Below are 25,469 nucleotides of genomic sequence, written 5' to 3'. Positions count from 1 at the left end.
CCCTTCTTCCAATCCTGCAGAACCCATCCAGTGGTCCAGACTGTTGTTATGATGTCATGTAGGGCAGTCTGTGCACAAACGCCACAATCCCTCAGCATTTCGCTTGAGAGATCATTTCTGCCCGGTGCCTTTCCTGGTTTCAGGCTCTGAATCGCCTTCAGTACTTCCTCAATGGATGGCACCTCAGCCAGCCACTCACAGGGAGTGACTTCTTCCTCCAATATTTGAGGCACCGCAGCCTCAGCAGGGTCATCCCCACTTTGTCCCATGATGTTTTCCAGGCTGAGGGATTCCCCCTCCCCCAGGACCTCACAGAAATGCTAAGCAAATCTGCAAACCTGTTCCTGGGGGTCGGAGATCGGATCACCGTTCTTTCCCCTAATGATGGTAATAGGTGTGGCGCTGCAGGTTACTTTCTTGATGGAGTTAAATAGAGATTTGTGATCGCGGGCCATTGAGGCAGACTCCATCTCCACAGCAACCCGCGACCACCACCCATCCTTGCAGCGCCTCACGGCTCTCCGAACCTCCGAGCGAAGGCTGCGGTAAGCCTCCTCATTCTCCGACGTGGGATGCTGTAGCCGATGAGCGTGGGCCTGTCGCTTTTTCTCAACCATCCTGAACACCTCCTCTGTCAGCCAGGGTCTCTGGGGAGGTCTGGACCGCGTACCCAAAGCAGCCATACACACACACAAAGATAAAGATCCCCCATATAGCCTTAACAGACTGTAGGGGCAAGTGCTGTTAGCGAGCACCTATGAAGGTCGGAACGGTACACGAGGGGGTGGGTGGCCAGCACCACGCCCGACCGCCTTTGTCTCCCCAGTGGCAATGTTTTTATCCACCGCACCAGGTACTCATTTGAGGCTGAGTCGACCTAGGGGAGGCCCAGGACCGGTTCAGATAATCGTTACTGACGGTGTTGGCCGTGAGCGGGAATCAAACCCGGGTCGCCGGGTTCGTAGCGCAGCGTAGCGCTAACCGCTACACTACCGCTCCCACACACACGCACACACACACATACACACACACACTCAGACACTCGCACTCAAACACCTTTGTACCTTCACCTCCACTCTCCCTCACACACTGTGAGGAGCGCCCCCACGCACTTCACTTGTGCTCATCAAAGACCAAGATCCCCTGTAGAGCCTTCAACAGACTGTTGGGGCAAGCGCTGTTAGCGAGCAGCACCTATGAAGGGCAGGCGCAGCGTACGAGGGGCTGGCGTGGCCAACACCACCACCACGCCCGGATCTTTCATGCTCACACCTTAACCCACTCATACACGCACACACACTCACACTCTCCTCTCACGCTCACCTTTCCTCTCCCCACCCCCTCTCCCTCCCTCCCTCTCCCTCATGCACTCACTCACCTCTTCCCACACACTCACCCACCTCTCCCCACACACATCCACACTCACTCACCTCTCCCCACACACGCACACGCACTCACTCACCTCTCACACCCACACTCACTCACCTCTCCACCACACACTCACTCACTCACTCCTCACACCCACACTCACCCACCTCTCCACCACACACACTCACCTCACCACACACACACACTCACCTCTCACACCCACACTCACTCACCTCTCCACCACACACACACACTCACCTCTCACACCCACACACACTCACCCACCTCTCCACCACACACACACTCACCCACCTCTCCACCACACATACACTCACTCACCTCTCACACCCACACTCACTCACCTCTCCACCACACACTCACTCACTCACCTCTCACACCCACACTCACTCACCTCTCCACCACACACTCACCCACCTCTCCACCACACACTCACTCACCTCTTACACTCACACTCACCTCACCACACACACACACACTCACCTCTCACACCCACACTCACCCACCTCTCCACCACACACACACTCACCTCTCACACCCACACTCACTCACCTCTCCACCACACACACACCCACCTCTCGACCACACACACACTCACCTATCACACCCACACTCACCTCTCCACCACACACTCACCCACCTCTCCACCACACACACGCTCACTCACCTCTCACACTCACTCACCTCTCCCCACCCACACACACTCACCCACCTCTCCACCACACACACACTCACACTCACCCACCTCTCGACCACACACTCACTCACCTCTCACACCCACACTCACTCACCTCTCCACCACACACTCACCCACCTCTCCACCACACACACACTCACTCACCTCTCACACTCACACTCACTCACCTCTCCACCACACACACACACTCACTTAACCTCTCACACCCACACTCACCCACCTCTCCACCACACACACACTCACTCACCTCTCACACCCACACTCACCTCTCCACCACACCCACACTCACTCACCTCACCACACACTCACTCACTCACCACTCACACTCACTCACTCACCTCTCCACCACACACACATACTCACCTCTCACACTCACCCACCACTACACCACACACACTCACTCACCTCTCACACCCACACTCACCTCTCCACCACACACACACTCACCTCTCACACTCACCCACCTCACCACACACTCACTCACTCACCTCTCACACTCACTCACTCACCTCTCCACCACACACCACACTCACTCACTCACTCACCTCTTACACCCACACTCACCTCTCCACCACACACACGCCACACTCAGTCACCTCACCACACACTCACTCACCTCACCACACACTCACTCACTCACCTCTCCACCACACACACACCACACTCACTCACCTCTCCCCACACACTCACTCACTCACCTCTCACACCCACACTCAGCCACCTCTCACACTCACACTCACCTCACCACACACACACTCACCTCTCACACCCACACTCACCCACCTCTCCACCACACACACACACACCTCTCACACCCACACTCACTCACCTCTCCACCACACACACACACTCACCTCTCACACCCACACACACTCACCCACCTCTCCACCACACACACACTCACCCACCTCTCCACCACACACACACTCACTCACCTCTCACACTCACCTTACCACACACACACACTCACCTCTCACACCCACGCTCATCCACCTCTCCACCACACACACACACACTCACCTCTCCCCACCCACACACACTCACCCACCTCTCCACCACACACACACTCACACTCACCCACCTCTCCACCACACACACACACTCACTCACCTCTCACACCCACACTCACTCACCCCTCCACCACACACACACTCACTCACCTCTCCACCACACACACACTCACCTCTCACACCCACACTCACTCACCTCTCCACCACACACACACTCACCTCTCACACCCACACTCACTTACCTCTCCACCACACACTCACCCACCTCTCCACCACACACACACAATCACCTCTCCACCACACTCACCCACCTCTCCACCACACACACACTCACTCACCTCTCACACCCACACTCACCCACCTCTCCACCACACACACACTCACTCACCTCTTACACTCACACTCACCTCACCACATACACACACTCACCTCTCACACCCACACTCACCCACCTCTCCACCACACACACACTCACTAACCTCTCACACCCACACTCACCCACCTCTCCACCACACACACACTCACTCACCTCTCACACCCACACTCACCCACCTCTCCACCACACACACTCACCTCTCCCCACCCACACACACTCACCCACCTCTCCACCACACATACACTCACTCACCTCTCACACCCACACTCACTCACCTCTCCACCACACACACCCTCACTCACCTCTCACACCCACACTCACTTACCTCGCCACCACACACTCACCCACCTCTCCACCACACACACTCACCTCTCACACCCACACTCGCTTACCTCTCCACCACACACTCACCCACCTCTCCACCACACACACACACACTCACCTCTCCACCACACTCACCCACCTCTCCACCACACACACACTCACCTCTCACACCCACACTCGCTTACCTCTCCACCACACACTCACCCACCTCTCCACCACACACACACACACTCACCTCTCCACCACACTCACCCACCTCTCCACCACACACACACTCACTCACCTCTCACACTCACCTCTCCACCACACCCACACTCACTCACCTCACCACACACTCACTCACTCACCTCTCACACTCACACTCACTCACCTCTCCACCACACACACATACTCACCTCTCACACTCACCCACCACTACACCACACACACACACTCACTCACCTCTCACACCCACACTCACCTCTCCACCACACGCACACTCACCTCTCACACTCACACTCACCCACCTCACCACACACTCACTCACTCACCTCTCCACCACACACCACACTCACTCACTCACTCACCTCTTACACCCACACTCACCTCTCCACCACACACACACCACACTCACTCACCTCACCACACACTCACTCACCTCACCACACACTCACTCACTTAACATCTCCCTGCCACCCACGCTGCGCACCGTCGCAGGAGCGAACGCGCAGCGTCGTCAAGTTCGACCTGCGCACGCGCGTCAAGGGCGGCGAGGCGTTCATCCCCAACGCCAACTACTACGACACTTCGCCCTACCGCTGGGGCGGCAAGTCCGACATCGACCTGGCGGCCGACGAGCGCGGCCTCTGGGTCATCTACGCCACGGAGCAGAACCACGGGCGCATGGTGGTGAGCCGCTTAAATCCGCGCGCGATGCGCGTCGAGGCCTCCTTCGAGACGGCCTACGTCAAGCGCTTGGCCTCCGACGCCTTCATGGCGTGCGGCGTCCTCCACGTCCTGCGCTCGACTTACGAGGACGACGGCGACGGAGGGGCGGATGCCGCAGGAGGAGGAGGAGGAGGAGAAGGAGGGGGGACGAGCGACCGCATCGACTACGTGTACGACACCGACTCGCGGCGGGACGCTCGCGTCTCCGTCCCGTTCCCCAACCCGTTCCGGTTCATCACGTCGGTGCAGTACAACGCGCGCGACCGCGCCCTCTACGTGTGGAACAACCACCACGCGCTGCGCTACGCGCTGCGCTTCGGCACGCGGGACCCCGCTGCGGGTGAGCGGGAGGGTGTCGGTGGGGTTGGTTGTGGGTTGGGGGGAGCGGGGGGGGGTGTGGAAGAGTGGGGTGGTGGGGAGCGGTTGGATTGGAGTTTGAAAGTCCGCTTTGTCTTCTTTGGTTCTTTCGGTAAAGTCATGTAGAATGAGAATAAAATAATAAATTGATAAAATAAAATAACACAATAATATTCTCACGACGTTTCGGCCACAACACAAGCGGCCTTCATCAGGTGAAGGGACGAGACTGTCTGGTAGGACAGCGCTGGAGTGAAAAAAAGCCACGTTCAGATCACGACCTTTAAGCTGTGTCAGAAGAAACAAAGCGCCTTGACTACGGAATTAGCATATAAATTAGCGTTGAAATAGCTGAGTGATTAGCTTGTAACTGGTCACAGAAATAGCTATGTTTAAAGTCAGAGCATACACATTCACCGAGGCACCTAGTACAAATCAAACAGGAGAATTTAGCATTGAAATAACTAGGCGAATTTAGCATTGAAATAACTGAGTGATTAGCTAGTGACTGGTCACAGAAATGGCTATGTTGAAGGCAAGGTCTACACATCTGAGCTATTCACAGTAACTGGGTATACAATACAATGTTTAATGAATACTATATAGTGAACCAATAAAAAACTAAAATATAAATTACCTTAATGTTATCAATAAACTCTATATTCTCCAATCAGCTAAGCTACCAACAATAAGTCGTTATATATCACAATGCTATATGGTGAAAAAATGGGTGGATTCTTACCCTCAACTTTAGCAACACGGATAGCTACGGGCCCCGTTCAGACGGACGAGTTCATCCAAGGTCGGAACAGAGGAGGGGGAGAGAGACAGCTGCGAGGCGCTATTATACTCCTTGTTGTAAACCATACCATTAACCGTGGTGTGAGAGGTATTAAGAGTCAATGCTGGTGAAAGAGCTGCGGTCTGAAGATCATCATAAAATACAATTAATTAAGAACGGAATTGGTTTAAAACATCTTTCAAATGGTTACTAAGCCAGAATCCATCTTCTCGGTTGAAATTGTCTCTGTGCTTGTATATGTGAATGGCCTCATGAACGAATCTCTCATGGTAGCCAGTTGGTTTGCAAAGAACCTCCGTCTTGGAGAAGTCAATGTCATGTGAGCCCACTGAATTATAACAGTGATCTGCCATGGCAGAGGAGTTCGTCCTACCGTGTTTCAAGTCTGCTTTATGTTCACGGATGCGGTCCGAGATATGTCGTTTGGTTTCTCCAATGTAGCTACTACCACAGAGGCACTTTAGTTTGTAAATGCCCGGGTACTGTATGTCTGGAACAGCATCTTTTACAGATGGAACTAGATCACGGATTTTATGTATTGTGTTGAATCGGACCTGGATCTTGTGTTTATTCAGGATTTTGGAGATCTTTTTAGTGACCCCTGCAATGTAGGGTAAGGTGAAGGTTTTGAGTGGCTCCACAAGAGGATCCTTCTTCATGACTGGAGTGATGGCTTTGCGGATTGTGTAGTCGGAGTAACCATTAGCCCTGAGAGCCTGGTGTACGTGCTTGAGTTCACTGGTAATGTGTTCCTGGTCGGAAATGCATTGGGCTCTATGGTATAGAGTCTTGATGAGGGAGTTCTTCTGGGATGGATAGTGGTGGGAATCCGATTTCAAGTGAGCATCTGTATGGGTGGCTTTCCTGTAGACAGAGTGGCTCATTGAACCATCATGTCTCCTTTTAATTAAGACATCCAAAAAGGGTAGTTTGCCATCTTTTTCGACCTCCATGGTAATTCTGATGGCTGGGTGTATGGAATTGATGTGGTCGCGGAATTGGTCTAGAGCAGGCTGGCCATGTGGCCAGATGACAAAGGTGTCATCCACGTACCTCTTCCATAAGGTCGGGCGTAGAGTGGCAGTCTGGATGGCGTCAGTTTCAAAATTTTCCATGAATACGTTGGCTACAACCGGAGATAGGGGGGGGGGCCCATTGGGGTGCCCTCAGTTTGTTTGTAGAAAGTTCCATTCCAGGTGAAGTATGTGTTGGTTAAGCAATGTCTCACCAGGGGGGGTACATCAGTGTGCAGTCCTTGATGAACCAGGTCTTCAATGATAGCGATGGTGTCAGGTACCGGGACTTTGGTGAACAAGGACACCACATCAAAACTGACAAGCAGGTCGTCTGGAGACAGGGAAATGCCTTTGATTGTCGATACCAGGTGAGTAGAATTTAGTACCGCAGAGGTGGTTTTTCCAGTGAAAGGTCGCAGCATATCAGCAAGAAAACGTGCCAGTTTATAGGTGGGGGAGTTGATAGTAGAGACGATGGGACGAAGGGATGTATCTTCTCTGTGTATCTTTGGAAGGCCATATAATCTTGGTGGTCTGGCAGCAGAGGGTTTCAACGAGAACTGTTTGGTCTCATCAATTAATGCTGTTGAATCAGAGATGATTTTGTTCGTTTTGGTAACCAGGCTGTTGGTGGGATCTCTTTTTATTTTTGTATAGCTGCCATCGTTGAGTAGTTCTTGAATTTTGTTGTTATATTCTGTTTTGTCCATGATGACAGTGGCATTGCCCTTGTCGGCTGAGAGGACGACAATATCATCCCTCTTTTTTAATTGAGATAATTCAAAACGTTTGTCTTTGCTGATGTTGCTGGGTGGCAACTTAGCGTTTTTGAGGGTTGCAGCAATTTCAGATCTTGCTATGTCTGCAGCGATGGGACTCAAGCCCTTGAGTGCAACGTCGACATGGGCAATATCATTTACCGGTAAGTGTCTCGGTGTGACAGCAAAGTTTAGACCTTTAGCTAAAACGGATTTCAGACCATCAGAAATGGAACTGTTACTGCGATTAATTACGACTTTAAATTTTGATTTAAAGCTTTCGTGACTGCAGTAATTCATATTCTTAGTTTTTTCGGTAAAGTCACGTTGAAGAGAAACAACAAAATAACAAAATATATATAAAACAATAAAAAATTCTCACGACGTTTCGACCATAACTCAAACGGTCATCATCAGGTGTGTCGGTTTGCATAAATTTATTTTGAAAACGGCATATTTATTTATTTATATATACAAAAATAACGTTTGCGTCACGCGCAACGATTGGCTGTTTGCCAGGACTAGTCCATCTATTTTTTGAAAAGAGGAGGGGGGAGACGAAATTTGTTTTTATGTATGCTGTCTGAAAGGCACTGTAAGCGTGAACAATCAATCAAGAACTGAAATGATTTATCAAATCTTTCCAATGATTGCTAAGATAGAATCCATCTTCTCGGTTGAAATTGTCTCTGTGTTTGTATATGTGGATAGCCTCATGAACGAATCTCTCATGGAAGCCAGATGGCTTACAAAGAACCTCCGTCTTGGAAAAGTCAATGGCATGTGAGCCTACTAAATTAGAACAATGATCTGCTACGGCCGAGGTGTTGGTCCTACCGTGTTTAAGGTCTGCTTTATGTTCACGAATGCAGTCCGAGATATGGCGTTTGGTTTCTCCAATGTAACTACTACCACAGAGGCAACTTAGTTTGTAGACACCAGGGTATTGTATGTCCGGAATCACATCTTTTACAGACGGAACCAGATCACGGATTTTATGTAATGTGTTGAAACGGACCTGGATCTTGTGTTTATTCAAGATTTTGGAGATCTTTTTTGTGATCCCAGCAATGTAGGGTAAAGTGATGGTTTTGAAAGGCTCCTCAAGAGGGTTCTTCTTCATGGTTTGAGTGATAGCTTTGCGGATTGTATAGTCGGAGTAACCATTAGCCCTAAGAGCTTGGTGTACGTGCTTGAGTTCACTGCTTATGTGTTCCTGGTCGGATATGCATTGGGCTCTATGCTACAGAGTCTTGATGAGAGAATTCTTCTGTGATGGATGGTGGTGGGAATCCGGTTTCAGATAAGCATCCGTATGGGTAGCTTTCCTGTAGACAGAGTGGCTCATTGAACCATCAGGTCTCTTTTTAATTAGGACATCCAAAAAAGGTATCTTGCCATCTATTTCGACTTCCATGGTAAATCTGATGGCTGGGTGTATGGAATTGATGTGGTCGAAGAATTGGTCTAGAGCAGGCCGGCCATGTGGCCAGATGACAAAAGTGTCATCCACGTACCTCTTCCATAAGGTTGGGCGCAGAGTGGCAGTCTGGATGGCGTCAGTCTCAAATTTCTCCATGAAAATGTTAGCTATAACTGGAGAAAGGGGGGAGCCCATTGGGGTGCCCTCAGTTTGTTTGTAGAAAGTTCCATTCCAAGTGAAGTATGTATTGGTTAAACAGTGTCTCACCAGGGGGGGTACCTCAGTGTTTAGTCCTTGATGAACCAAGTCTTCAATGATTGCAATGGTGTCAGGTACAGGAACCTTGGTGAATAAGGAAACTACATCAAAACTGACAAGCAGGTCGTCTGGGGACAGGGAAATACCCTTGATTGTTGATACCAGGTGAGTAGAATTTTGTACCGCAGAGGTGGTCTTTCCAGTGAAAGGACGCAGGATTTCAGACAAAAAACGAGCTAGTTTGTAGGTGGGGGAGCTGATAGTAGAGACTATGGGACGAAGAGGTGTATCAACTTTATGTATTTTTGGTAAGCCGTATAATCTTGGTGGCCTGGCAGCAGAAGGTTTCAACGACTGCAAAGTTTAGACCTGCAGTCACACCTAAACACATACCAGTTAATGATATAATTGCCCAAGTAGACGTTGCTCTCAGGGGCCTGGGTCACATCGCTGCAGACGTAGCAAGATCTGAAATCGCTGCAACCCTCAAAAACGCTAAGATGCCAGCTAGCAACCTCAGCAAAGATGAGCGTTTTGAATTATATAAATTAAAAAAGAGGAATAATATTGTAGTTCTCTCAGCTGACAAAGGCAATGCTACTGTTATCATGGATAAAATAGAATACAACAACAAAATTAAAGAATTACTCGACGATGGTAGTTATACAAAAATAAAAAGAGATCCCACCAACAGCCTCGTCACACAAACCAACAAAATAATTTCTGATTCAACCGCATTAATTGATCAATCTAAACAGTTTTCGTTGAAACCTTCTGCTGCCAGGCCACCAAGATTATACGGCTTACCAAAAATACATAAAGTTGATACACCTCTTCGTCCCATAGTCTCTACTATCAGCTCCCCCACCTACAAACTAGCTCGTTTTTTGTCTGAAATCCTGCGTCCTTTCACTGGAAAGACCACCTCTGCGGTACAAAATTCTACTCACCTGGTATCAACAATCAAGGGTATTTCCCTGTCCCCAGACGACCTGCTTGTCAGTTTTGATGTAGTTTCCTTATTCACCAAGGTTCCTGTACCTGACACCATTGCAATCATTGAAGACTTGGTTCATCAAGGACTAAACACTGAGGTACCCCCCCTGGTGAGACACTGTTTAACCAATACATACTTCACTTGGAATGGAACTTTCTACAAACAAACTGAGGGCACCCCAATGGGCTCCCCCCTTTCTCCAGTTATAGCTAACATTTTCATGGAGAAATTTGAGACTGACGCCATCCAGACTGCCACTCTGCGCCCAACCTTATGGAAGAGGTACGTGGATGACACTTTTGTCATCTGGCCACATGGCCGGCCTGCTCTAGACCAATTCTTCGACCACATCAATTCCATACACCCAGCCATCAGATTTACCATGGAAGTCGAAATAGATGGCAAGATACCTTTTTTGGATGTCCTAATTAAAAAGAGACCTGATGGTTCAATGAGCCACTCTGTCTACAGGAAAGCTACCCATACGGATGCTTATCTGAAACCGGATTCCCACCACCATCCATCACAGAAGAATTCTCTCATCAAGACTCTGTATCATAGAGCCCAATGCATATCCGACCAGGAACACATAAGCAGTGAACTCAAGCACGTACACCAAGCTCTTAGGGCTAATGGTTACTCCGACTATACAATCCGCAAAGCTATCACTCAAACCATGAAGAAGAACCCTCTTGAGGAGCCTTTCAAAACCATCACTTTACCCTACATTGCTGGGATCACAAAAAAGATCTCCAAAATCTTGAATAAACACAAGATCCAGGTCCGTTTCAACACATTACATAAAATCCGTGATCTGGTTCCGTCTGTAAAAGATGTGATTCCGGACATACAATACCCTGGTGTCTACAAACTAAGTTGCCTCTGTGGTAGTAGTTACATTGGAGAAACCAAACGCCATATCTCGGACCGCATTCGTGAACATAAAGCAGACCTTAAACACGGTAGGACCAACACCTCGGCCGTAGCAGATCATTGTTCTAATTCAGTAGGCTCACATGCCATTGACTTTTCCAAGACGGAGGTTCTTTGTAAGCCATCTGGCTTCCATGAGAGATTCGTTCATGAGGCTATCCACATATACAAACACAGAGACAATTTCAACCGAGAAGATGGATTCTATCTTAGCAATCATTGGAAAGATTTGATAAATCATTTCAGTTCTTGATTGATTGTTCACGCTTACAGTGCCTTTCAGACAGCATACATAAAAACAAATTTCGTCTCCCCCCTCCTCTTTTCAAAAAATAGATGGACTAGTCCTGGCAAACAGCCAATCGTTGCGCGTGACGCAAACGTTATTTTTATATATATAAATAAATAAATATGCCGTTTTCAAAATAAATTTATGCAAACCGACACACCTGATGATGACCGTTTGAGTTATGGTCGAAACGTCGTGAGAATTTTTTATTGTTTTATATATATTTTGTTATTTTGTTGTTTCTCTTCAACGTGACTTTACCGAAAAAACTAAGAATATAATTACGACTTTGTTGACGTCTATCTTTTCGGTGTGTGGGTCCGATTTTTAGCTGGAGAGGTGATTGAATTTGGAAATCAAATTGTCCCTACATTTGGTCGACATAGTGGCAGCCGAAGAGGTAGTCATATTGTCTACATGTTCCCAATCCGATGTAGAAGAACTCCCTCATCAAGACTCTATACCATAGAGCCCAATGAATTTCCGACCAGGAACACATTACCAGTGAACTCAAGCACGTACACCAGGCTCTCCGGGCTAATGGCTACTCCGACTACACAATCCGCAAAGCCATCACTCCAGTCATGAAGAAGGATCCTCTTGTGGAGCCACTCAAAACCATCACCTTACCCTACATTGAAGGGGTCACTAAAAAGATCTCCAAAATCCTGAATAAACACAAGATCCAGGTCCGATTCAACACAGTACATAAAATCCGTGATTTAGTTCCATCTGTAAAAGATGCTGTTCCAGACATACAGTACCCGGGCGTTTACAAACTAAAGTGCCTCTGTGGTAGTAGCTACATTGAAGAAACCAAAAGACATATCTCGGACCGCATCCGCGAACATAAAGCAGACTTGAAACACGGTAGGACGAACTCCTCTGCCGTGGCAGATCACTGTTATAATTCAGTGGGCTCACATGACATTGACTTCTCCAAGATGGAAGTTCTTTGCAAACCAACCGGCTACCATGAGAGATTCGTTCATGAGGCCATTCACATATACAAGCACAGAGACAATTTCAACCGAGAAGATGGATTCTGGCTTAGTAACCACTGGAAAGATGTTTTAAATCATTTCTGTTCTTAATTAATTGTATTTTTACGATGACTTTCAGACCGCAGCTCTTTCGCCAGCATTGCCTCTTAATACCTCTCACACCACGGTTAATGGTATGGTTTTACAACATGGAGTATACTAGGGCCTCGCAGCTGTCTCTCTCCCCCTCCTCTGTTCCGACCATGGACGAACTCGTCCGTCTGAACGGGGCCCGTAGCTATCCGTGGTGCTGAAGTTGAGGGTAAGAATCCACCCATTTTTTCGCCATATAGCATTGTGATATATAACGACTTATTGTTGGTAGCTTAGCTGATTGGAGAATATAGAGTTTATTGATAACATGAAGGTAATTTATATTTTAGTTTTTATTGGTTCACTATATAGTACTGTGAATAGCTCAGCTGTGTAGGCCTTGACTTCAACATAGTCATTTCTGTGACCAGTCTCTAGCTAATCACTCAGTTATTTCAATGCTAAATTCGCCTAGTTATTTCAATGCTAAATTCTCCTGTTTGATTTGTACTAAGTGCCTCCGTGAATGTGTATGGTCTGACTTTAACGTAGCTATTTCTGTGAGCAGTTACAAGCTAATCACTCAGCTATTTCAATGCTAAATTCTATGCTAATTCCATTGTCAAGGGGTGCCTCTGCGGATGTGTATGATTTAACTTAGCTATTTCAATGCTAAATTCTATGCTAATTCCATTGTCAAGGGGTGCCTCTGCGGATGTGTATGCTTTAACTTTTAACATAACTATTTCTGTGACCAGTCACAAGCTAATCATTCAGCCATTTCAATGCTAAATTATATGCTAATTCCTTTGTCAAGGCGCTTTGTTCCTCTCACACAGCTTAAAGGCCGTGATCTGAACGTGGCTCTTTCACTCCAGCGCTGTCCTACCAGACAGTCTTGTCCCTTCACCTGATGAAGGCCGCTTGTGTTGTGGCCGAAACGTCGTGAGAATATTATTGTGTTATTTTATTTTATCAATTTATTATTTTATTCTCATTCTACGTGACTTTACCGAAAGAACCAAAGAAGATGAAACATTGGGGTAATTTATATTTTAGTTTTTTATTGGTTTACTATGTAGTATTCATTATATAGTGTAGTGTATACCCAGTTACTGTGAATTGCTCAGATGTGTAGGCTTTGACTTTAACATAGCCATTTCTGTGACCAGTCACAAGCTAATCACTCAGTTATTTCAATGCTAAATTCTCCTAGTTATTTCAATGCTAAATTCTCCTGTTTGATTTGTACTAGGTGCCTCTGTGAATGTGTATGCTTTGACTTTAACATTGCCTTTTCTGTGACCAGTCACAAGCGAATCACTCAGCTATTTCAATGCTAAATTCTATGCTAATTCCTTTGTCAATGGGTGCCTCTGTGGATGTGTATGCTTTGACTTTAACATAGCCATTTCTGTGACCAGTCACAAGCTAATCACTCAGCCATTTCAATGCTAAATTCTATGCTAATTCCTTTGTCAAGGCGCTTTGTTTCTTCTCACACAGCTTAAAGGTCGCGATCTCAGCGTGGCTTTGTTCGCTCCAGCGCTGTCCTCCAGACAGTCTCGTCCCTTCACCTGATGAAGACCGCTTTGTGTTGTGGCCGAAACGTCGTGAGAATTTTATTGCGTTATTTCATTTTATAAATGTATTATTTTATTCTCATTCTACGTGACTTTACCGAAAGAACCAAAGAAGACCCATAGACTACTCACACAGAGACCCATAGACTACTCACACAGAGACCCACAGACTCACACAGAGACCCATAGACTACTCACATAGAGACCCATAGACTACTCACACAGAGACCCACAGACTCACACAGAGACCAATAGACTACTCACACAGAGACCCATAGACTACTCACACAGAGACCCATAGACTCAGACAGAGACCCATAGACTCATCACACAGACACCCATAGACTACTCACAGAGAGACCCATCGACTCACACAGAGACCCATAGACTCATCACACAGACACCCATAGACTACTCACACAGAGACCCATAGACTCACACAGAGACCCATAGACTCATCACACCGAGACCCATAGACTACTCACATAGAGACCCATAGACTACTCACACAGAGACCCATAGACTCACCACACAGACACCCATAGACTACTCACACAGAGACCCATAGACTACTCGCACAGAGACCCATAGACTCATCACACAGACACCCATAGACTACTCACACAGAGACCCATAGACTACTCACACAGAGACCCATAGACTCACACAGACACCCATAGACTCACACAGAGACCCATAGACCACTCACACAGAGACCCATAGACTCACACAGACACCCATAGACTCACACAGAGACCCATAGACTACTCACACAGAGACCCATAGACTACTCACACAGAGACCCATAGACTCACACAGAGACCCATAGACTCATCATACAGACACCCATAACCTACTCACACAGACACCCATAGACTCACACAGAGACCCATAGACTACTCACACAGAGACCCATAGACTCATCACACAGACACCCATAGACTACTCACACAGACACCCATAGACTTCTCAGACAGAGACCCATAGACTCACACAGAGACCCAAAGCTGATGTAGATGCTACTGGTTCTTCACGTTCTGCAGATGTAGATGCCACTGGTTCTTCACGTTCTGCAGATATAGATGCCACTGGTTCTTCACGTTCTGCAGATGTAGATGCCACTTGTTCTTCACCTTTTACAGATGTAGATTACACTAATTCTTCACGCTCTGCAGATGTAGATGCCACTGGTTCTTCACGCTCTGCAGATGTAGATGCCACTAATTCTTCACGTTCTGCAGATGTAGATGCCACTGGTTCTTCACGTTCTGCAGATGTAGATGCCACTGGTTCTTCACGTTCTACAGATGTAGATGCCGCTGGTTCTTCACGCTCTGCAGATGTAGATGCCACTGGTTCTTCACGTTCAGCAGATGTAGATGCCACTGATTCTTCACGTTCTGCAGATTAGATGCCGCTGGTTCTTCACGCTCTGCAGATGTAGATGCCACTGGTTCTTCACTGTCTGCAGATGTAGATGCCACTGGTTCTTCACGCTCTGCAGATGTAGATGCCACTGGTTCTTCATGTTCTGCAGATGTAAATGACACTGGATCTCCACGTTCTGCAGATGTAGAGGCCACTGGTTCTTCGCGTTCTGCAGATGTAGATGCCACTGGTTCTTCACGTTCTACAGATGTAGATGCCACTGGTTCTTCACCTTCTACAGATGTAGATGCCACTGGTTCTTCACGTTCTACAGATGTAGATCCCACTGGTTCTTCACGTTCTGCAGATGTAGATGCCACTGGTTCTTCACATTCTGTAGATGTAGATGGCACTGGTTCTTTACATTCTGCAGATGTACATGTCACTGGTTTTTCGTATTCTGTTGATATTAATGTCACTGGTTCTTCTCGTTTTGCAGATGTAGATGCCACTGGTTCTTCACCTTCTGGAGATGTAGATGCCACTGGTTCTTCACCTTCTGGAGATGTAGATACCACTGGTTCTTCACGTTCTGCCACTGGTTCTTCACGTTCTACAGATGTAAATGACACTGGATCTTCACGTTCTACAGATGTAAATGACACTGGATCTTCACGTTCTACCGATGTAGACGCCACCACCGCCGTCTGTTGCACGCCGGTTGAACTCACGACTTTCGGTCTGAACAGGCAACTGGACACACGAACAGGTTTGTTCGCATCTCTGAATGTTGCATGTGTGTGTGTCCGTGTACGTTTGTGCGTGCATGCACGTGTGTTGGTGCGTGTCTGTCCGTGTGCGTGTGCATGGTTGTCTGTCCGTATGCGTGTGCGTGCGTGTGCATGTGTGTGTGTGCGTGCGTGTCCGCGTGCGTGTGTGTGTGTGCGTGCGTGTCCATGTGTGTGTGTGCGTGTCCGTGTGTGTGTCCGTGTGTGTGTCCCTGTTCTGGCCACCCATCCCCTCGTTTGTCACAATCACGGCCTTCACAGCTGCTGATACTCGCTAACGGCACCCGCCCCGACAGTCCGCCGGGGCCTTTACGGGGGAGACTTTGTCTCCGTCCGTCCCTTCGTCTCGCTCCCTCGACCCGCAACGCCCGGGTGCGAGCGCCACGAGCCTCAAAGCGCACCTAGCCTGGCGCGTGTGGTCATCGCGGCGGTTGTCGTCGTCGTGCTACGGCGGCACGCTCACGCCACGCGGGGGATCGTTGTTGTGCCACGCAGAGAAGGCGGCGGCGGCGGGCCGGGCCAGCTGGGCCGCTCCGGCCGCGATCCTCGCCGTGTCCCTCGCCCTGGTGGCCACGCTGCTGCTGCTGCTGCTCTACCGCCGCCGACGCCGCCGGCAGCAGCAGCATTGGCAGGAGCCCTGGGGCCCCACGTGAGTCGCTCGCTTCTCTCGGACGTGGGGCGGACGTCGGCGGTGCCCGCGGGGTCATCTTTGTGACGACCTGCCGTTGTGCCCCCACCCACCACCCCCCCCACTACCCCCCCACTACCCCCCCACTACCCACATGCGTGCAGGGAGGATCCCCCCACTCTCCCCAAGGCACCGCAGAGAAACGCGGAGGGCGACCGTGGCTACGTGAGTGGCACACCGCCAGGACACAGAGGGGTGTATAGTGTAGTGTATAGTGTAGTGTGTAGTGTAGTGTATAGTGTAGTGTGTAGTGTAGTGTATAGTTTAGTGTGTAGTGTAGTGTATAGTGTAGTGTATAGTGTAGTGTATACTAGTGTAGTGTATAGTGTAGTGTATAGTAGTGTATAGTGTGTAGTGTAGTGTATAGTGTAGTGTGTAGTGTATAGTGTAGTGTATAGTGTAGTGTATAGTGTAGTGTATACTAGTGTAGTGTGTATAGTATAGTGTAGTGTATAGTAGTGTAGTGTATAGTAGTGTGTAGTGTAGTGTATAGTGTAGTGTATAGTGTAGTGTATAGTAGTGTAGTGTATAGTGTAGTGTATAGTGTAGTGTATATATAGAGACACACTTAGACTCGACCTAAAGCTTTCGTGACTGCAGGAATTCATTTTCTTTGGGTCTTTCGGTAAAGTTGTGCCCACTTTGTTTATGACCCTTGGGCTACACCCAACTTTAAAACTTTAAAACAGCCTGCTGCTTCAGCGGCTTTCATCCCCCTCTTTTCTCCTCCTGATGACGATTGCCAAAATAATACCCACAGACTCACCACACAGATACCCATAGACTCACCACACAGAGACCCACAGACTCACCACACAGAGATCCATAGACTCACCACACAGAGACCCACAGACTCAACACACAGAGACCCACAGACTCACCACACAGACACCCATAGACTCACCACACAGACACCCATAGACTCACCACACAGAGACCCATAGACTCACCCCACAGAGACCCATAGACTCACCACACAGAGACCCACAGACTCACCACACAGAGACCCATAGACTCACCACACAGAGACCCACAGACTCACCACACAGAGACCCACAGACTCACCACACAGAGACCCACAGACACACCACACAGAAACCCATAGACTCACCAGACAGAGACCCACAGACTCACAACACAGAGACCCATAGACTCACCACACAGAAACCCATAGACTCACCACACAGAGACCCATAGACTCACCACACAGAGACCCACAGACTCACAACACAGAGACCCATAGACTCACCACACAGAAACCCATAGACTCACCACACAGAGACCCATAGACTCACCACACAGAAACCCACAGACTCACCACACAGAGACCCATAGACTCACCACACAGAGACCCACAGACTCACCACAGAGACCCACAGACTCACTACACAGAGACCCACAGACTCACCACACAGAAACCCATAGACTCACCAGACAGAGACCCACAGACTCACAACACAGAGACCCATAGACTCACCACACAGAAACCCATAGACTCACCACACAGAGACCCATAGACTCACCACACAGAGACCCACAGACTCACAACACAGAGACCCATAGACTCACCACACAGAAACCCATAGACTGACCACACAGAGACCCATAGACTCACCACACAGAGACCCACAGACTCACCACACAGAGACCCATAGACTCACCACACAGAGACTCACAGACTCACCACACAGAGACCCATAGACTCACCACACAGAGACCCATAGACTCACCACACAGAGACCCATAGACTCACCACACAGAGACCCACAGACTCACCACACAGAGACCCACAGACTCATCACACAGAGACCCATAGACTCACCACACAGAGACCCACAGACTCACCACACAGAGACCCATAGACTCACCACACAGAGACCCATAGACTCACCACACAGAGACCCACAGACTCACAACACAGAGACCCATAGACTCACCACACAGAAACCCATAGACTCACCACACAGAGACCCATAGACTCACCACACAGAAACCCACAGACTCACCACACAGAGACCCATAGACTCACCACACAGAGACCCACAGACTCACCACAGAGACCCACAGACTCACTACACAGAGACCCACAGACTCACCACACAGAAACCCATAGACTCACCAGACAGAGACCCACAGACTCACAACACAGAGACCCATAGACTCACCACACAGAAACCCATAGACTCACCACACAGAGACCCATAGACTCACCACACAGAGACCCACAGACTCACAACACAGAGACCCATAGACTCACCACACAGAAACCCATAGACTGACCACACAGAGACCCATAGACTCACCACACAGAGACCCACAGACTCACCACACAGAGACCCATAGACTCACCACACAGAGACTCACAGACTCACCACACAGAGACCCATAGACTCACCACACAGAGACCCATAGACTCACCACACAGAGACCCATAGACTCACCACACAGAGACCCACAGACTCACCACACAGAGACCCACAGACTCATCACACAGAGACCCATAGACTCACCACACAGAGACCCACAGACTCACCACACAGAGACCCATAGACTCACCACACAGAGACCCATAGACTCACCACACAGAGACCCATAGACTCACCACACAGAGACCCACAGACTCACCACACAGAGACCCACAGACTCACCACACAGAGACCCACAGACTCACCACACAGAGACCCACAGACTCACCACACACTGTGCGTGTTGTGGGGATGCTCCGTGTGTAGTTGCTAACGCTAGAGAGTGGCAACAAGGCGGATATGGAGCTGCACGAGTTGCCACCGCAGCCTCAGCACCAAGACAGCGGAGCTGGCAGCTACGACTACACGGTGAGGAGGGGTGGGTGGCGAGCGAGCGAGCGGTGAGCGAGTGTCCGCCCACTGCTTAGGCTGAGTGAGCGATCCACTTCTGGCCACCCCAGTGGGTGGGGGTGGGTGGGGGTGGGGTCGGTCACCGTCTCTCTAATTTATTCCGACCCCAGCAGGTTTTCACAGACGAAGATGACGACGAGGAGTGGAAGGAAGATTTTTGAGAAGCGGCTCGGGGTGGGGCGGGGGGGGGGAGGAGCGAGAGTGCTCCACCTTGCCGTGCTCCACCTTGCCGCGCTCCACCTTGGAGTGCTCCGCCTTGCCGTGCCTCCGGTTGCCACTGGCAACGCCGGGGATTGTCGCTTCGCGAGCGGGTGAACCCCCCACCCCCCCCGAAAGAACCAAGAAGAATTGTTGTTGTTGTTGTTTGATCCCAACTGAGCGATGTTTTTCAGCATTGGGGGATATTTGCCTCGTGCCAGTTACAATCGGTGCCCCGAGTTTGGCTTTTCACTTTTTTTTTGGGTGGGGTGGGGGTGGGAATTTTGTTTTACGAAAGAGCTCTCCGTTACCGGACGCAGTGTTTTTGTTATTTTATTTTAGTCTTCGCGACGGTCTCTCACCTCCCAGCGCTTTCCCCCGGCGTTGGTGTGCCGCTGGACGGGAGGCGACTGGGCGTGGTGCTAGGGAGCCAGGGAGAGGGGGGTGGGGGGGTGGGGGGAGAATTTAAATTCGCCCTCGCGTGGCCGGGGGTCAATGAGCGGCGACATCGGCACGGTCCGTCACGACGTCCGGCACGGAGAGGGAGTTCCGCGTATTTATATTATTGTTTTACCGGGGCGACAGGCGGCGTCACGATGGCGCGTACAACGCCGTGAGCCTTCGTGCGCCCCGTCAGCGTCTCGGTTTTTTATTTCTCCCCGAACCCGGCCAGTTTCATCGGCCGCTCCCGCGATGCCGCAGCACTTTCGTAGTTTGACGCTGTTGGTTTTCGGCGAGCCGATATCAGCCGGGTTAGATTGTGTAAATGAATAAATGCACAAATGTGGCTGTCGCCTGACGAAGCTGGTTGTTGTGATTGCTGGTGAAATGTCACGGTGTCCAGAGTGCAAATGTTGTTGCTTGGCTCGCTAAACCACCAGTTTTCTTTGGTTCTTTCGGTAAAGTCACGTAGAATGAGAATAAAATAATAAATTGATAAAATAAAATAACACAATAATATTCTCACGACGTTTCGGCCACAACACAAGTGGCCTTCATCAGGTGAAGGGACAGCACACTGGACAGCGCTGTCCTACCAGAGAGTTTCGTCCCTTCACCTGATGAAGGCCGCTTGTGTTGTGGCTGAAACGTCGTGAGAATATTATTGTGTTATTTTATTTTATCAATTTATTATTTTATTCTCATTCTACGTGACTTTACCGAAAGAACCAAAGAAGATGAATCCTTGCAGTCACGAAAGCTTTAAATCGAAATTTAACCCACCACTGTTCTGTATTAGTCTACTACACTACACTATACACTACACTATACACTACACTATATACTACACTATACACTATACTATACACTACACTATACACTACACTATACACTACTATACACTACACTACTATACACTACACTATACTATACACTACACTATACACTATACTATACACTACACTATACACTACACACTACACTATACACTCCACTACACACTATATATACTACACTATATATTACACTACACACTATACTATACACTACACACTATATATACTACACTATTTTGTTGCTTGGCTCGCTAACCCACCAGTGTGCTGTACTAGTGTACTACACTACACTATACATTACACTATACACTACACTATACACTACACTATATACTACACTATACACTATACATTACACTATACACTACACTATACACTACTATACACTACACTATACACTACACACTATATATACTACGCTCTGTTGTTGCTTGGCTCGCTAACCCACCAGTGTGCTGTACTAGTGTACTACACTACACTATACATTACACTATACACTACACCATACACTACACTATACACTACCCTATATATACTACACTATACAATACACTACACTATACACTACACTATACACTACACTATACACTACACACTATATATACTACACTACACACTATACACTACACACTATATATACTACACTATATACTACATTATACACTATATACACTACACTATACTACTATACACTACACTATATACTACATTATACACTACGACACACTGCATTAGTAGGATCCGTCGATTGTTTTGTGATGTTCTTCTGCCCGTTCACCCAGAGCCGTACTGCTTATTCATATTCTCTGGTTCTTTCAGTAAAGTCACGTAGATAGAACAAATAAAGTGAATAAAAAATACCACCACGTTTAGATCGCAACACGGAGAGACATTGACTCACACGGAGCACCACAGAATCACAGAGACATAGACTCACACAGAGAGCCACAGACTCACACGGAGAGCCACAGAATCACAGAGCCATAAACTCACACAGAGAGCCACAGACTCACACAGACAGCCACAGAATCACAGAGCCATAGACTCACACAGAGAGCTACAGACTCACACAGAGCCACAGAATCACAGAGCCAGAGACTCACACAGAGAGCTACAGACTCAGAGAGCCACAGAATCACAGAGCCATAGACTCACACAGAGAGCCATAGACTCACACGGAGAGCCACAGACTCACACAGAGCCACATAATGACAGAGCCATCGACTCACACAGAGCCACACAATGACAGAGCCATAGACTCACACGGAGAGCCACAATCACAGAGACAGACTCACACGGAGAGCCACAGAATGACAGAGCCACACAATGACAGAGCCATAGACTCACACGGAGAGCCATCGACTCACACAGAGAGCCACACAATGACAGCCATAGACTCACGGAGAGCCACAGAATGACACAGAGTCACAACGACAGAGCCATAGACTCACACGGAGAGCCATTGACTCACACAGAGCCACAGAATCACAGAGACATAGACTCACACGGAGAGCCATCGACTCACACAGAGAGCCACAGAATCACAGAGCGATAGACTCACACAGAGACCCATAGAGACCCATAGACTCACACAGAGACCCATAGACTCGCACGCAGCCAAAACAAACTACAAGACAATTCACGGCCAAACACATCCGAAGAGAGGCACCTGACAGACACCCGAGTTCGATTCCCGCTCACGGATGCGCCCTACCCAACACCATCAAAGACGTAACCGGTCAAACTGGGGGGGGGGGGGGGGAGACAAAGGCGGCCGGGCGTGGTTGCTGGCCCACACACCCGTCTCGTGTGACGTCTTTAAATGCAAAAGCGCTGAAGCTGGCGCGTGTCTTGACAATGGCGCCCTCTAGTGGCTGCTCACGCGTGGCGATGGCGCTTTGTTGATAAATTAGAGACAACGATCCCCCGTGCCCCCCCCGGAGGGGAGGCGGTGGGCGGGTCTCGTGATGGGGGGAGGGGCAGTCACGTGCCTCTACGGGTGGGCGGGTCTCGTGATGGGGGGAGGGGCAGTCACGTGCCTCTACGGGTGGGGGTGGGCGGGTCTCGTGATGGGGGGAGGGGCAGTCACGTGCCTCTACGGGTGGGGGTGGGCGGGTCTCGTGATGGGGGGAGGGGCAGTCACGTGCCTCTACGGGTGGGGGTGGGCGGGTCTCGTGATGGGGGGAGGGGCAGTCACGTGCCTACTTGTGTGGGGGTGGGGAGTTTGGTGGTGTGACGAGAAGGGAGTGATTTGAGGTGCGGAGTTGAGGCGAGCGAGAGGAGGTGAGGCGAGAGAGAGGAGGTGAGGCAAGGAGAGAGGGGAGGTGAGGCGAGGAGCGAGGCGTGAGGGAGCTGAAATCCGGCAAGTGGAGGGAGCCACATTGCATTCATGGCTTTTATTTTGGTGATTTCGAAAACGTTTTTTGGGTTTTGGCCATGTTTTTGTTTATTGTAGTACGGAGTTAGACTGATGGCCTTAATGTTAGTTGTCTTGTGGTTGTTGTTGTTTGACTTGCATCCCACTGGGATTTTTGCACACAGCGTTGGTGTACGGTGCTATTTCAGGAATATTTTGATATTTTTTCCTGTATTTTCTGTTTGCACAGTCACATAATCACTTTAAGATGTTTTCTTGTTCATGTTTTTTGTTTGTTGAGGTTGCACCCGATTCAAGAGCTGAATGGCTCACAGGGCTATAACAAATGAATTAAACTATGAACTATGCTTCGCCGTTCTTACCCTCACCGCGATCACGGCGGCAGCAAGCAGCGGCAAGCAGGGGCGGCACCGCTCCCCCATCGCCGATGAGCCTCCTCCACTCAAGCCGCCGGCCGCGTCCGCACCGCCTCGTCCAGGCCCCGGCGTGGCTGGCGCCGCGCGCCACGCTGCGCTGCGATCCCCGCTCGGCCAGGACGCTCCGCGGCTCCGAGCTGATGGAGGCGCCGCGGTTCGCGTGGGGCACCGACGGCTTCTACGCGGCGCGGCGGGGCGAGGGCCGGGGCGGCCGGGGCGCCGGGGCGGGCGGCGTCGTGGACGAGTGCCGCTTCCGTTCCCGCTCGCCGACGCGACCGGAGCGGTACTGCGCTCCGCCTCGCGGCACGGGGGGGGGGGCCTCGAGGCACGGGGGGGGGGCCTCGAGGCACGGGGGGGGGGGGGCCTCGAGGCACGGGGGGGCCTCGAGGCACGGGTGGGGGCCTCGAGGCACGGAGGGGGCCTCGAGGCACGGGAGGGGCCTCGAGGCACAGGGGGGCCTCAAGGCACGGGGGGGCCTCAAGGCACGGGGGGGCCTCGAGGCACGGGGGGGCCTCAAGGCACGGGGGGGGCCTCGAGGCACGGGGGGGCCTCAAGGCACGGGGGGGGCCTTACTGGCGAGCGCGCCGTGAAGAAAAAACAAAAAATTTAAAAAAAAATTCCTTCTAGAAAAGTAGAGAAGGGGGGGTGTGGGGTTACGTAAAACAAAGCATTAAAAAATCCCCCAAAAAATCGAGTGCAACTGGGTTAAATGTTAATTAACCAAGTCACCAGGAATGTGTCCGATCTCACGCGATCTCGGAAGCTCAGCACGGTTGAGTCTGGATCGTGCGTCGATCGGTGACCACCATACAAACCGGCTTAGTGCAGGCTGCTGTTATGCTTCATGGTGGGCAGCTCTATCATCTTAATGCTCCTGCTCTCACCATAATCCTCACAACTCACATGGTGGAAAGCCCTCATCCAGTGGTGAATTAATAAAGTGATGTACAAATATAAGACAACGGTCTGATTTGCTCCCCAAAAAGGTAAGATTAAATCCCCATTAGCCTAATAAACTTAAAAAGCAATGTTTAAACAACCAAACTCGTAATTTGTTTTATTGATGGGGAATATTGCTGGGGAGATGCTTTATCGCTAGCCATGCTATCTTAATGTTTACAGCTGTAATCCTCTTGTTACGTGTGCATTGCATCAATAAATTGAGAAATATTCAGATAATTAGCGCTGTAAATGCCTCGGAGGCCAATTTCATTTTCCAAATATAATTTCAGGTAAGAATAGGAGGAATAAGAAGTGTGTTTAGTATAG

General features: G+C 49.5%; 1 protein-coding gene across 3 annotated transcripts in view; it reads left to right on the top strand.

Annotated features, from left to right (window-relative positions):
• The window catches only part of LOC142918167 (uncharacterized), a 48,911-nt gene extending 27,982 nt beyond the window's left edge, over window positions 1–20,929 (top strand). The window contains exons 5-10 of one of the 3 annotated variants that reach the window (XM_076062281.1): window positions 4,490–5,060; window positions 16,080–16,349; window positions 16,864–17,017; window positions 17,161–17,221; window positions 19,789–19,890; window positions 20,046–20,929. In XM_076062281.1, coding sequence (XP_075918396.1) covers window positions 4,490–5,060; window positions 16,080–16,349; window positions 16,864–17,017; window positions 17,161–17,221; window positions 19,789–19,890; window positions 20,046–20,093 — 1,206 coding nt within the window. In that variant the 3' untranslated portion in view covers window positions 20,094–20,929. The remainder of the gene's footprint in view (window positions 1–4,489; window positions 5,061–16,079; window positions 16,350–16,863; window positions 17,018–17,160; window positions 17,222–19,788; window positions 19,891–20,045) is intronic. The other 2 variants (XM_076062283.1, XM_076062282.1) reach the window with 2 other exon arrangements.
• The last annotated feature ends 4,540 nt before the right edge of the window (window positions 20,930–25,469 follow it).

The sequence above is a fragment of the Petromyzon marinus genome, unplaced genomic scaffold (assembly GCF_048934315.1).
Source record: "Petromyzon marinus isolate PM22_M1 ecotype Great Lakes invasive population unplaced genomic scaffold, UKy_Petmar_22M1.pri1.0 PM_G_Scaffold_56, whole genome shotgun sequence".
NCBI lineage: Eukaryota > Metazoa > Chordata > Hyperoartia > Petromyzontiformes > Petromyzontidae > Petromyzon > Petromyzon marinus.
Note: the sequence above shows the minus strand (reverse complement) of the source record. Positions and strands in the feature narration are given on the sequence as shown.